Source organism: Squalius cephalus, assembly GCF_949319135.1.
Source record: "Squalius cephalus genome assembly, chromosome: 5".
In the NCBI taxonomy this organism is placed as follows: domain Eukaryota; kingdom Metazoa; phylum Chordata; class Actinopteri; order Cypriniformes; family Leuciscidae; genus Squalius; species Squalius cephalus.
Window position 1 is genome coordinate 15,804,699 of NC_137126.1, and position 14,001 is coordinate 15,818,699.

General features: G+C 37.3%; 1 protein-coding gene across 4 annotated transcripts in view; it reads left to right on the forward strand.

Moving 5' to 3' along the window:
• abr (ABR activator of RhoGEF and GTPase) overlaps window positions 1–14,001 on the forward strand; it is a 488,870-nt gene that overhangs the window by 164,987 nt on the left and 309,882 nt on the right. For 3 of the 4 annotated variants that reach the window (XM_079870546.1, XM_079870547.1, XM_079870548.1), the window contains exon 2: window positions 268–446. In XM_079870546.1, the coding sequence (XP_079726672.1) occupies window positions 268–446 (179 nt within the window). Of the gene's footprint in view, window positions 1–267; window positions 447–12,111; window positions 12,466–14,001 lie in introns of those variants that run through there. The other variant, XM_079870549.1, reaches the window with a different exon arrangement.

Genomic DNA, 14,001 nt, shown 5'->3' on the forward strand with positions numbered 1-14,001 from the left:
ATGTCTCCAATCATTTAACCCTTGCAAACTCACATTCATCTTGCCTCCACTTTTGAGTACAAATTCCATGTCAAAATCCAATCAACAACTGATGCATAGAACCAAGTCCCCACCCTACATTTTCTCTTTTTCAATAATCTGTTTCACTCGGAATTACGTCACAATATGGAAGAAATGATCTGTCGCTACTTCCATTTCATCGTGACTTTACCCATATTAAGTTGTTTTTGTTTCTCTACTTTACACCTCTTCTATTTTTCCCCACAGACTTCAACTACAACACTGATGGCTATGAGGGAGATACTGCAGAGGACAGGAAGTCTCAGGATGGCTCAGAGACCATGCCCTTTATAGATGAGTCTCCCACCATGTCCCCTCATCTCTGTGCACGGGGACAGGACGGAGAGGCCGTCTCACCCACACCACCTGAAGGGCTACTGCCTGGGGTATGACCGTATGTTTGACAGTGTGTGTGTGTGTGTGTGTGTGTGTGTTTGTGTTTAGGATTAGAAGAAACAGCCGTTAAACAGTTGGTTAAAAGGATGCCGCTAACATGCTGCCAAAAACCTCTTCAGCGTCTTAAGCAGATCTTTTGTAATAACCGGCTTACTGGTGTTATTGTAAACAAACTTAATGCCAATTAGTGAAATCTATGTTATTTCTATTCATATATTGGATTAACGACATTAGGTGTCGTGTAAATCTGTCCGTTCAACACACTTTCAAGGCAATTCTGAACTTTTTCATATTTTGGCTGATTGTGCGATCTCATTCATACATTTCCATATGATCTGCTGACACCCCAGTAATGATTGTTTAGGTGTGGACCTTCATGCTTACTTTTTCTAAAAGTAAGTTTTCTTACGAAATTCGTACAAAATCCTTATGAAATATGGAGCTTTGTATGTGTTCGTGTTCAGCTGTAATGACTGTAGTTTCCATTGATGCTCTTAAGTGATAGTTCATCCAAAAATGTACTCTACCTTTCAAAAGGTCTATACGTTTTTTTAAAAATCTTTTTGATGGAAGACTCCGATGGCTACCAAGGCTGTGCTTATTTGAACAAAAATATAGGAAATAATATTGTATCGCAATAATATCGCAGTGCAATGTCTGAAGCACACACACATTATTTGCTCACAGTGATCAATGAAAGCAGTGCATTAATATAGAACAGTGTTTAAACTGACCAGCCTTTGTTGTAAATGTCAGCTCACAATCAGCCAGCATCACTCTCTTCATTGCTTTCACTCATTGCTGGCTTATTGACATGACAAATAATGGTGTGGTTGTTTTGCCAAATCACTTTCATAGCTTCAGGCAATGAAATAAATGCTTTGTTGAATCCATTCTCACCTGGTGTATCTCAGCATAGCATACTGATTATAATGCAGTGCCTTAATGCCTAAAACAATAAGAAGCCATGGTTAATGGAACATATCCATACAAAAAAACTGAATGAAACTACAAGAATACAGAATGATCATTACTATGAAGTCTGCTAATGCTAATGCTAATTTTTCAATTATAAAATTCCAAATAAAACATGCTACAAAAAATACTATTTTAAATATTTTATTCATTTGCCTGCATGTGTAACATAAGAGAACTGTGGAAATGTGAATGTTTTATTTAATCATTGAAATATTCATTTAAAATCTCAGGGGGTACTTCATGTAAATATTTTACATCAAAGGTGTTTGGCTGACGGAAAAAGAAGTTTAGATAATAAAGATAAAAAATACCAAACCAACTGTCATTTATTTTACACAATGATAGCACAAACACTATTTCTAATTCAAGGGTTAAATATTAAAATATATTCCATTCAGATGGACATGAAGTGGCTATTTCTATAGACTAAATGAATTATTCTGTAATGATGAATGTGTTTGGCCATTTATAATGTGCAGTTCAGAGATTAAATTGACATTGAGCTGTATGTGTTTGTCACACGTAGTTATGCCCATTTTGAACATGCATGACTATTACCATTGTGTGACAGATAATTAGTGTTAAAGTGTTGAAATTGATAGTGACTTGTGTGTGTGACCAGGCTCAAACTTTTACAACAGCATCTCCATCTAGTGGTAGAGCAGATTAAGTGCTTACAGTGTTTTTGCCTTTATAGTTCTGCTCCATTTCTGAACAAATATACGCTGTGAAACCTGATATAGGAATATCACATATTTGAAAGTTTATTCTACATTGCAATAAAAACAAATGTATTGCATGATGAAAACCAGATTATGAAATAAAATATATAATAAATAATACATAAATTAAATTATTTTGATATTAATCAAATTAAATAAAGTATAAACATACTATTTTATCTGTTTGACAGTTTAAAAAAAATCCAGCAAACAAGCAAAATAATAAATAAATAAAAATATCTCATCCCTATAGCCTTAAATTTACTCTAGTATGCCTCAGTAACTATCTATACATGATATAGAAAACAAAGCAGTCACCTGCACCTGTGAGCTTGACTGCAGGTGGAGAAGGACATAGGCAAATGGCTTATTAGAAATGTGCTGTGTTTTCTCTGCCTCCTCTCTCGCTTTCATTAGAGCCTCTCAGAGGGTCTGATCATGTGGGCAGTGTTGTGAGGAGCTCTGAGAGCCTTATATAACCACTGCACAGAGACATCATCAGAGGCCTGTTTCTACAGACTCGCCTCACAACATCAAAACTAGTGTACCATTCATTTATATCAGTTCCAATTCATTTATATCAGAAGCCAAAGTATTATGCCATCATTTGCCATCTTGCTTGGTTCTAGTTCCTCTTTTGTGCTCTAGATAAATCATCAGGGATTCCCCACTGACTTTTGTTCAGGGATTACCATGAATTTTTCAAATGTAATTCCATGATGATGATGATTCTAATGCTCATGCAACGTTAACTAAGTTTGTCAGGAAGGTTGATAAATAGTTTGACATGTTGATGAGTGTGATGTGTGCTTGGGTGTGATCAGTCAAAAATATGGGTGGACAAATTTCAGTCAACCAGACTTTGACCTCACTCTGCTCACACACTGCAAAATGTGTGTGTGCACTGCAAGCATTCACTCCTAATAGAGTATCACCCAATAAGAGTTACATTTACATTTAGTCATTTAGCAGACGCCTTCGTCCAAAGCGACTTACAAATGAGGACTTAATTAACCGAGTCATCGTGAAGAGGCAAAAACAATGCAAGTAGTGCTCAAAATACAAAGTTCAGGCATTGCTCAGAGTAGCATAAACCAGACAAGGGAGGATTAAAGGAAAGGATATTTTTTTTTTATATTTTTTTTTATTTTTTTTTGAGGTTAAGTATTCACGGAAGAGATGAGTTTTCAGTTGTCTTTTGAATGTAACTTGTCAGGGATTCTGCATTCCGGGTGAGGGTGGGGAGATCATTCCACCAGCATGGAAGCGTGAATGAGAATGTTCTGGAGGGTGATTTTGTGGCTCTCTGTGATAGTACCACGAGACGTCGCTCGTTGACCGATCGTAGGCTTCTGGTAGGGATGTAGACTCGTAGGAGCGAGTGAAAGTAGGAGGGAGCTGATCCTGTGGTAGATCTGTAAGCAAGCGTCAATGCCTTGAACTTGATGCGAACAGCGAGTGGTAGCCAGTGCAGAGAGATGAACAGGGGAGTGACGTGGGCCCTTTTGGGCTCGTTGAAGATGAGACGAGCTGCAGCATTCTGAATCACTTGTAGAGGTTTAGTTGCACATGATGGAAGTCCAGCCAGAAGAGCATTGCAGTAATTAAGCCTAGAAAGGACCAGGGCCTGGACGAGAAGTTGTGTTACATGCTCAGTTAGGAAAGGCCTGATCTTCCTGATGTTGTGCAGTGCAAACCTGCATGATCGAGCTGTCTTTGTAATTTGGTCTTTGAAGGACCAAGGCTGGTCATCAAATATTACTCCAAGATTTCTGACTAACCTTGATGGGGTGATTGATGATGAATCTAGCTGGATAGTGAAGTCGTGCTGTAGAGATGGATTGGCAGGGAGGCAGAGAAGCTCAGTCTTTGCCAGGTAGAGCTGCAGGTGATGTTCCTTCATCCATGCCGAGATTTCAGCCAGACAGCTTGTGATACGTGCAGCTACTGTGGGATCATCTGGTTGAAATGAGAGGAAGAGCTGTGTGTGTCATCAGCATATCAATGGTAAGATAAACCATGTGCCTGTATGATGTGTCCCAGTGATGTGGTGTTAATGGAGAAGAGGAAAGGTCCAAGAACTGAACCCTGAGGAACCCCCTGTGGTCAGTTGATGTGCCTTAGATACCTCACCTCTCCATGTGACCCTGAAGGACCTATCTGTGAGATAGGACTCAAACCAGTGGAGTGGAATACCTGTGATGCCCAGTGATGAGAGGGTGGACAGGAGGATCTGATGATTCGCAGTGTCGAAGGCAGCAGACAGATCCAGGAGAATAAGAACTGATGATTTGGAAGCAGCTTTTGCGATCCGTAGGGCTTCTGTGACTGACAGTAATGCAGTCTCAGTTGAATGCCCTTTCTTGAGGCCAGATTGGTCGACATCTAGCTGGTTGTTCAGATACAGGAAGGATGATACAAAATAAAAGTTTTAACTTGATTAAATGAACAAATCTATAATTCCATCTCCCCTTAAATATCACATGTGGACGTGTTGGTGATGGAAACGTGAATTGAGTGTATTTCATTGATGCATTGAGTTTTATTGCTGGGAGTACAGGAGAGCTTTATATCCATTACAGGAGGTGTTGTGGGCATTTTCTGATCCAGGAAACCCCCTAAAATAAAAATGGCAAAATTGTCTTGGTACCTTACTTTAATAACTTTTATTAATAACTTTAACAACCATTATTAACTACCTTTGGCCATATCCTAGATTCATCATGCCGCTGTATTGTTCGATAGAGAGACACTACATAGAGAGAGAGATAGATAGATAAATAGACAGATAGATAGATAGATAGATAGATAGATAGATAGATAGATAGATAGATAGATAGATAGATAGAGAGTCTCTATAGCAAAAACATCAACAAAATTTTATATTCTTAAAAAAATATGGTTCTGTTCATAAGTTTACATACCCCTTGCTGAATCTGAAAGAAAAAAATTGTTTAGTACTGCCCTGATCAAGATCAGATATTTACACAGAGTACCATTTGTTACTAAATATTTCTGTTTCAAATAAATGCTGTTTCTTTGAAGTTTCTATTCATCAAAGAATCCTGGAAAAAAAAGCATCATGGTTTCCACAAAAATATTATAAGCAGCTCACCTACTTTTAACATTGATGATAATAACAGATGTTTCTTGAGCACCAAACCAGCATATTAACATGATTTCTAAAGGATCATGTAACAATAAAGTCTATAGTAATGGCTGCTTGAAATTCAACTTTGCCATTACAGGAATAAATTATATTTTTAAATATATTAAAATAGAAAATTATTTTAAATGTAGTTATATTTCACAATATTACAAGTTTTACTGTATTTTTAATCAAATAAATACAGCCTGGATGAACATAACAGAATTCTTTCAAAAACATTAAAAAAATCTTAATGACCCCAAACTTTTGAACAGAAGTGTATATTCCAAATGACAAAATAATAACACACAAAGTATACTGTTCAAAAGATGACATTCTCAATACTGGTGGTGCATAGAGGATTTAGAGTGATTTGTGTAGAGTGATAGAGTAAACTTAAAAAAAAAAAAAAAAAAAAACCCTAAATACATAATTATAGTTGATAAAAGAATGATATGAATCAGCTAATTAACTCATTTAGTTAAATACGTTTTTTTGTGTTTTCTTTTACAATGGAACTGACTATCAATATACTCAAGTGTTTAGATAGTAAACAGTCTGCTCAATTAGGCTACGTTCAGTCAGTTCAAATCCGATTTTCGTGCATATCCGATCGAAATTCAATCAGATTTAGCAAGGGATTTTAGCAAGTTTTTGTGAATGGCAAAAAAAAATTCACATGAAATGTGATTTTTACAAATCTGTTTCAAGCTTACATACATATGTGGTTTGAAATCCTATTCAAATCGCATTTCTAGAATCCGTTTCCGTCTGACTGCTCTGATCCTATTTCGCGTGGTTTATGTGACTTTCTCACGCCATGTAAAACGTAAATGTCAGACGTTGTTATAGTAAACATGCTGAAAGTCACTGCAGAAATAAGGTTCTGTTGTTGCAAAGTGCCAGATGATCAGAAAATGACAATATAACGGAGACGTGTTTTGAAACCGGCGGAGACAACAGCATGGAATAAACCCATGCATACCAGCCTCCTATGTTTCTGCCGCTGCCTCAAAAGACGCAGTAGTCCAGCGCGACTGCTACACGTTGTAATGTTGTAAATAAGACAACATCTGTATTGCAAAACCCTCCATGTTGCGGATGTTGTTGGTGTTTTTGTCGTATGCCTATCAACGCAATGTCATTGCCATAGAAACCAATGCAGATATTTTGTAAAACGAAAGAGTGGCATGGACACACAAATCGGATCTGAACAGTTGCGATACACAATGTGGACTTCAATATTTTTAGATCAGATTCCAATCGGATACACAAATAATTGGATTTGGACTGACAGTGTGAATGTGGCCTTAGATTCATTGGTTGTGTCCCAGATGATGTATAAATATGCAAAGGGCCTAAAACTAACTTTTTGCCACACCTGCCAATGAAACTTCACAATTCTCTTTTCCAGTTACGATAGCAGCTTAAAACTACTAGCCTAACTAATACAATTTTAAAACAGTATTAAAGACAAGTAAAGAGTTAGTAATAAAATAAGACCAAATAATCAAATTACAAGCAAAAGCACAAATAAATACAATATAACAAAAATACAAATTAAATAAACAGTGCTTAAGTTTTTTAGGTAGGTCTAAAATTTTCATGTACAAAAATTTAAAGGGACACTCCACCCATTTGCATTAAGCTTTGCATTGTTAGAAACCCAGTCATACTATTGAATGGTCGTGCAACACTCTCTCATTTTCCCCTGAGACGGGAGAAATCCGTTATTTACCTTTTACACTTCCTCCTACAATGACGCAAAAATCGTCATTTTGCGTCATTGTAGGAGGAAGTGTAAGAGGGGGGGATTTCTGTTGAGACTACAAGCACTAGTTCCTCATCTTTCCCAGGGGGCAGGACCCGCTCACGCTACAGACCTATTACAGATCAGTGGGTGGGACTTTACTCTCTGAAACTGAAAGCAATATCCTCCATCTTGTTTGAAGCTAAGCTAACAGGCGCTGTGGAGACAGATGTAAAGTAATGACAATAGCGGAGGAGAGTGCTCAATATGATATAGAAGAAGAGGATTTCGGAAGTCTGATGCTTGAATCAGGTGTTTGTGGCTACCTTTACAAGCCGCATTATAGCGAAGAGCAGCCGAGGCAGAAGACCTGCCTGCCGCGGACGAGGAGCCCGGACTGGCTCGAGTTAGGGCGGACTGGTGGCGCCGGTGATCTCACTATGCAACTTATAGACTGTAAGATGCAACTACGAACACAGAGATAGAGTCCGTCTGCGGCAAAGAATTTCAACGATGACAATTTCTCCTGGACGAAATCTCTGAATCAGACGAGGACACGGACGTTTGTGTTGAGAACTATCTTAGTTTCGCACCGCATATGTTCTGACTGAACATCCAGGTACCATGCAATAATTCACCTTTTCGAAAGAAATACAAACGAGGAGTAATGCACTAATGAGTTCGCCAACTAACTAGACATTTTGTGTGAATGTGAAATGAATTTCAAGCTCTGGTGGTAGCTAGCCTTGTAGACGGAAGAGTGATTTCTCTTATAGGCAGATATGCGCTTTCTGGATTAGTGGGAGTGGCTTGCGGAGCTGTGCAATGTGGTGCATTGTGGGAGTTGTTGTCTTTCATACAAATGCGTCCTGAAGTTATTTTTTGTCTTTCCTCGGTCACGAAGGCACCAAATTCAAAATTTATTTTACATTTCGACTACATATATGACCCACTTTAAATAAAAAACAATGTTCAAATGGGTGGAATGCCCCTTTAATAAAAGTAAGCAAATGTAAAATAACACTGCATAGTCTTCGCTGTATAAATTAAACAGTTTTATTAATTAATTAATCCTTATTCAAGTTACAAAAGTCAAGAGCATTGAGTGATTTTTTTCTTTGTCATTTGTTGTTTGATTAACATTAAAAACACAGAATATTAGGGTGCTGTTACTTTAAGAGCGAATGCACAGATCTAATATACTGATACTGTACACATGCGTTTACTTTCTCAACTGTTTACATTCACTTAAGACATAACAGACTATGTTTACTGTCTGAGACGTGGTTTTCTGCGTGTGCGGATGTGTTTGCAAACAGATCTTTCCACACAGCACGTGAGTAATGAAATTAGCTCCCTTTTGGATCTTTGCTTGAATATTTAAATTGTCAAGGCTTAAACTTGATGCAACGCTGACCCATCAACTGTCCCAAGCATTGTTCACGTTTGTTCACGTCCATGCATTGTTAGAATTCATTAAAATGTTACTGGCCAACTGGCGAGTGATACCGTTTCAAACACTCGCCATCGCCGATTTTACGAGTTCGCATTTGGTGCTTGGTAATTTTAGGCCCTGCATATGCACTTAAACTATACACTATGTACTCTACCGTCTAGTGTATGAATTTTAGATGGGTGATTTGTCATCCAGCATCAGAGTCAGATGTTAAACCTGTAACTGTTGAGTGCATGAAATATCCAACATTCCACAATTTGTTTTTTTGCAGTTAAATATGTGCATCATCCGTGTATTTAAAGTGCACTTCTTATTGGAATTTTCATTCTTTATTCTACAAAATGGAATAGAATAGTTCACAAGCATGCAAAGTGGGACACACTTATTAGCTAAAATTTGCTGGTTAAAATGAGAAAGTTCTTTATTGGCCTCTATAGCTGCTTTTTTCACCAAGCCGGCTCAGCCAGTACGGGTATGGTTTCATTTTCCATTGTGGGGCTAATAACAGAGATTTTTAGAATGTAAAAACAGGAAACAGACAATCCTGACCAATTCTGAGTGGTGATGTCACTACACGGATTCTACCAGAACGGTAGAGAATTTCGGACGGACAATGATTTGTAATCATGCCGTGCCATACCAGACTCAAGTGGAAATATAATTGGAATCTCTCCTTACCATTATTAGAACCGTTCAGCCCGACTGTAGAAAAGTGGCTTATGGTTCCACAAAGAATCTTTAGCATTCATGTAAACTTACCATTGCACAGAATGTTCTTTAAAGTGGAAAATCTTTAGATTATTAAAATTTTCTTCACAGTATAAAAATGTTTCTTTTTAAAAAATGTTCACTGAAAGATTCTTTAAGCAGGGCTGTAGACTAACACTTGAAATCAGTTGCACTGGTGCTACTAAGTTCTACAGATGGTGGCGCCAGAACCTGATCTGGTATCGCTGGGGGAAAATTTATCATAAAGTTAATTTAATCATAAAGTTACTTTTTTACATAATCGCTTTTTTACTTCATTGCATACAATATGCATTAATAAGTGCAGTTACTAATAATATTTCATGTTTGTTTATTGGAAAAATATCAGTAAAGCACTGAGCTTGAATTGATATGCAGATAAAATTTACTTTTATTAACAACAGTAACGTGCAAAAACATAATTTGAAATATTATGTTAAATATTCTACTCTTATTAAATGTACCATTGTTGTTCTATAGTATCATACTGATCGGACCGACATCGTCAGTGATTATAAAATGAGCACTCTTTACTTGTTTTCTGTGTAAAGTTTTTGTTTTTCATGAATTTGTGATTTCCTACTTTTTCCGTAAATTAGGGAGTTGAAATTAGGGTTTGCACAGACTAGTCGACTTTGATTCTCTGCCATGACACTTAAGGCTTGACGTCGTCGACTATTTGCTGATCATGGCCTATTGAGGGCGCAAAAGGATATGAAATCTTTGAAGTCCACTTTTGCGCTCTGCTTCCAACAGTTAAAATGACAAATAAATGCATACTCCTAGAGCGCTTCACAAGATATGTTTGATCATACTATCTGGATGGTCAGATGGTATGAATGTGCGTTTTAAACAGCTTATTGTACACATAAGTTAATTGCCATTCTAAACTAAAGCACTGCTGCGTTGTAACACACACACATACAGAAGCTTGCACATCATCTGCAGATCGCACGCGCACACACAAACATTCGGAAGCGATGAAATGTATTGTCAACACTGTTCTGTGATTTATCAATAAAATAGCTTAGAAACTGAAAGGTTCTAGCATATATTTCTTAGTAACTAAACTATTTCTTAGTTCACTTGGTAGAGATAGATGCTGTCAGGTAGAATTAATTCACACACAGTCACTAATGCATTCATATAGATGTAATCTTCACTGTGCTACCGTGTCTGTATCTGATTTAGAACTAGCAGAAATCTGTGAGAAATATAACGACTCGAAGACAAAAGAACTGACAAAAATAAGCTGTTATATAGGAGCAATTGTGGGCAGCATTGTGTCAAATGCCATAACTGCGCACAAGGCAACCTGGGTTCGACTCCCAGCTCAAGGTTCAGGCTTATTTGTTCATTAATGATGTAATCAGCGACTAGTAGACATCGACTCGACTTCAGTTTTTTTTTTTTAAGTCTACATTTGTGAAGTCGTTCAACCACTGTTTGAGATGGCTAATAAGTCAATAAGTGCTCCTCTGCCGCCATCTACTGGTTATAGTTGTAATTTCATGGCTTTTTAAATTAGTGTTAGTTTTCCTACATCTATAAACTTTTAGTTTTACAAATCATCATTAAAATAACATTAAAATTGGATAATATTTAGACCTTTGAAGTGCTGGAAAAAGTGTGAAGCACTTTAAAGCCCTTAAAAAGAGCTTGAATTTCACTCTCAAAAGGTTGTACGAATAATAATGTGTATAAATACATGTGAATAATATACATTATTCTATAGTTTATTTTAATATTCATTATTTTCCCAGCGCTATGTAGTAATGGTGTCGCATACTCAAGATCGGCCCAAGAGTACCTGTTCTGAGCTTGCACTGTGCTGTCTAATATTGGTCCGAGCTTATAAATGGTCTGTGCAGTACAGCTTAAACGAGTAGCGCAGTTTTGTTTCACTTTCTTTTCATTTGCCATTTTATGTTTCTCATATGCAACAGAAATGGCGGTTCTTATCAGTTGGGCAACGTGGTGGTGTCACCAGTGCGACCTCTAACAAAATTTAGACGCATCGGGGACCATGCACCATTAGGTCGCAGTCTGGAGCCCTGTTTGGGGAACCCAAAATGGTTCTTTGGCATCACTGTGAAAACCCAGGTTTGGAACCTTTATTTTTAAGAGTGTAGGTTGGCCCTACAGTCTTGAGATTAACCAGTGATTAAACCTGCTATTAAACTCATTCAGGTTTAAGTCATTGTATAATACTTGAATTCAACAGGAACAACCACTCAAAAAGTGGTAACACTTTATAAATTATGCATAATTACATGCAACTAACCCTAAACCAAACCGCAATCCTAGCCCTAACCCTATAGCATATGCATGTTGTTAATTATTATTACACAGTACTTAAAAACAGTTTTGTTGCTATTGTGGTGGGATACGAGTAAGGTTAGGGACAGGTTTGGTGGTATGGTTAGGTTTAAAGGTGCCACAAGCGACCTGTCTTTGCACAGCCCTGGTTAACAGTGTAATTATAGATACCTACAGAAATGAATTACATCTGACTGTAATCACATGCAGCTATTTTTTTAAATACATGCCTTTACGCAATAAATGCTTTGCATAAAATTATTTATTTAAATGTTTGTACATAGTAGTTAAAGACACATAAAATAAAGTGGGAATAATAAAGAGAGTTAGAAAATAAGAAAGAGACCTGTTAAGGCCAGAAAGGAAAATGGTGGACAGTCTCTTAACCCAGGGCACCCGGAATTGACACACACCAGGAAGACAGAACTGCGGTCAGGGGGAGGGACGTGATCAGCTCAAGCCTGTGTGTGTGTATTTGTGTGTGTGTGTGTGTGTGTGTGTGTGTGTGTGTGAGAGTGCAGAGGCGGGCCATTCGATGTGTGTGTGTATACGAGAGAGAGGAAGCAAGTAGCTCTTTCTGTGTTTGTGTGAGAGGGAGGACATGTTACCGTTTCGGTGAGAGAGAGAAAAAAAACCCCTCAGTGGGCAGAAGAGGTAGAATTCCAGTGGAGGCATTGATCTGTCATAAGCGGCTTGTCAAAACTTGAAAGGAAGGAAAGCAGTGTGTGAAACGCAGGAAGAGGAGAGAGAGGGATCAGCCGCCAGCATGGAGGAGGATGAGGATGAGGTGCTTGGTCTTTTGGACAAAGTTCTGGAGGATGAAGATTTGTTTGACAATGAGATGGACTTGGACTGTCCATTTACCCCAATGGAACTCCAGGCGTTTAAGGTGAGAGAGAGACAGGCTGAGAGGTGAAGAGACAAGACAGCACTTTTCTCTTCCTCTGCTGGCTTTTGCTCTGTCTCAATGGCTAAAAATAGTAAGGTGGAAAAGTACAGTATTAAAACATTTCACGACGTGGCTTTAGTGTTTGTTCAGTTCCCTTTTGCTTAGTTTGTACCAGTCATATGTAGCACCGGTGAGTCTGTATGGTCTTAATGATCTTTATCCTGTTCTAACACAATTGTCGAGACAGAAATCACTCAGATAAAGGCAGAAACTGTGCCAGTTTTTGCACAAATAACAGATGTTTATACACCAACTGTTGCTGTGATTTTGACTCTTTGGCATTTCATTTGGTATAGTTTGTTTGATTGATTTGGGATGTTTAGTGTTTCTATAAGAGCATCCATGCTTCCTCAGACTCCACCAGCAGTTACTTCACTTTGTGGCTATCATTAGCACAATCTCATATTCTCTATAGTTGGACACTCACATTCACAGGCCATAAACACACCATTCTCGTAAAGGCACAGTTACCCTAAAATAAAAATTCTGTTAATATTTTCTCACCATCATGTCATTCCAAACCTGTCTGACCTTTTTTTGTTGTTGTTGTTGTTGTTGTTGTTGTTGTTGTTGTTGTTGTTGTTGTTGTTGTTTTTTTACATACGAGAGTGAGTGAGAGTAAATTTTGATCGAATTTTCATTAGTTTGGGTGAACTATCCCTTTATAACATTTCTCTCACAATACATATGGTGCACGGTCAAAAAAATGTGTAAGTCTGTGCTTCTAAACGGGTTTAATTTTAGACTGACCAGAATCATGTGAGTTTGAGTTACTGTTGTCCATGTACACAGAAGATGGACAGTATAATGAGCTGAAAAAGAAAAAAATACATTTTAGCTGTTAAGCAGCACATGTTCTTGAATGAGGATAAAGAGGAGCAGTTCTTAGTTTACTACATTGTTTATATTTTATATTTTGACATAAAATGTTAAGTGGTCAGAATATCCCCCCCCAAAAAAGCCCACCCCTCAATCTCTCTGATATTTTGGTATATCCATAGATCTCTGCCTTTCTCTCTCTCTTTTTGTCTCTCTTACATGAACGTTTAAAAGTTTGGGGTCAGTAAGAATGTTTTGGTTACACTTTATTTTAAGGTGACATAGTTACATTGTACTCAGGTAAGTACTGAGTAATATTAATTAAATTCATGTACTTACTATAGATTTATGGTTATGGTTAGGGTTTGATTTAGGGCATAATAACATAATTAGTTACTTGTAATTATGCAGAATTTACTGTTATTACTGTAGCAAGTACATGTAGTAATGTGTAACTATATCCCCTTAAAATAAATTGTTGCCTATTTATTTATTTATTTATTTTTTATACTCACCAAGGCTGCATTTATTTGATCAAAAATACAGTAAAACAGTAATACAGTGAACTACCGTGTAAATATCTGTTTTTCTGTAAATTACAGTAAATGTAATTTATTCCTTTGATGATAAAGCTCAATTTCCAGCAGCCATTATTCT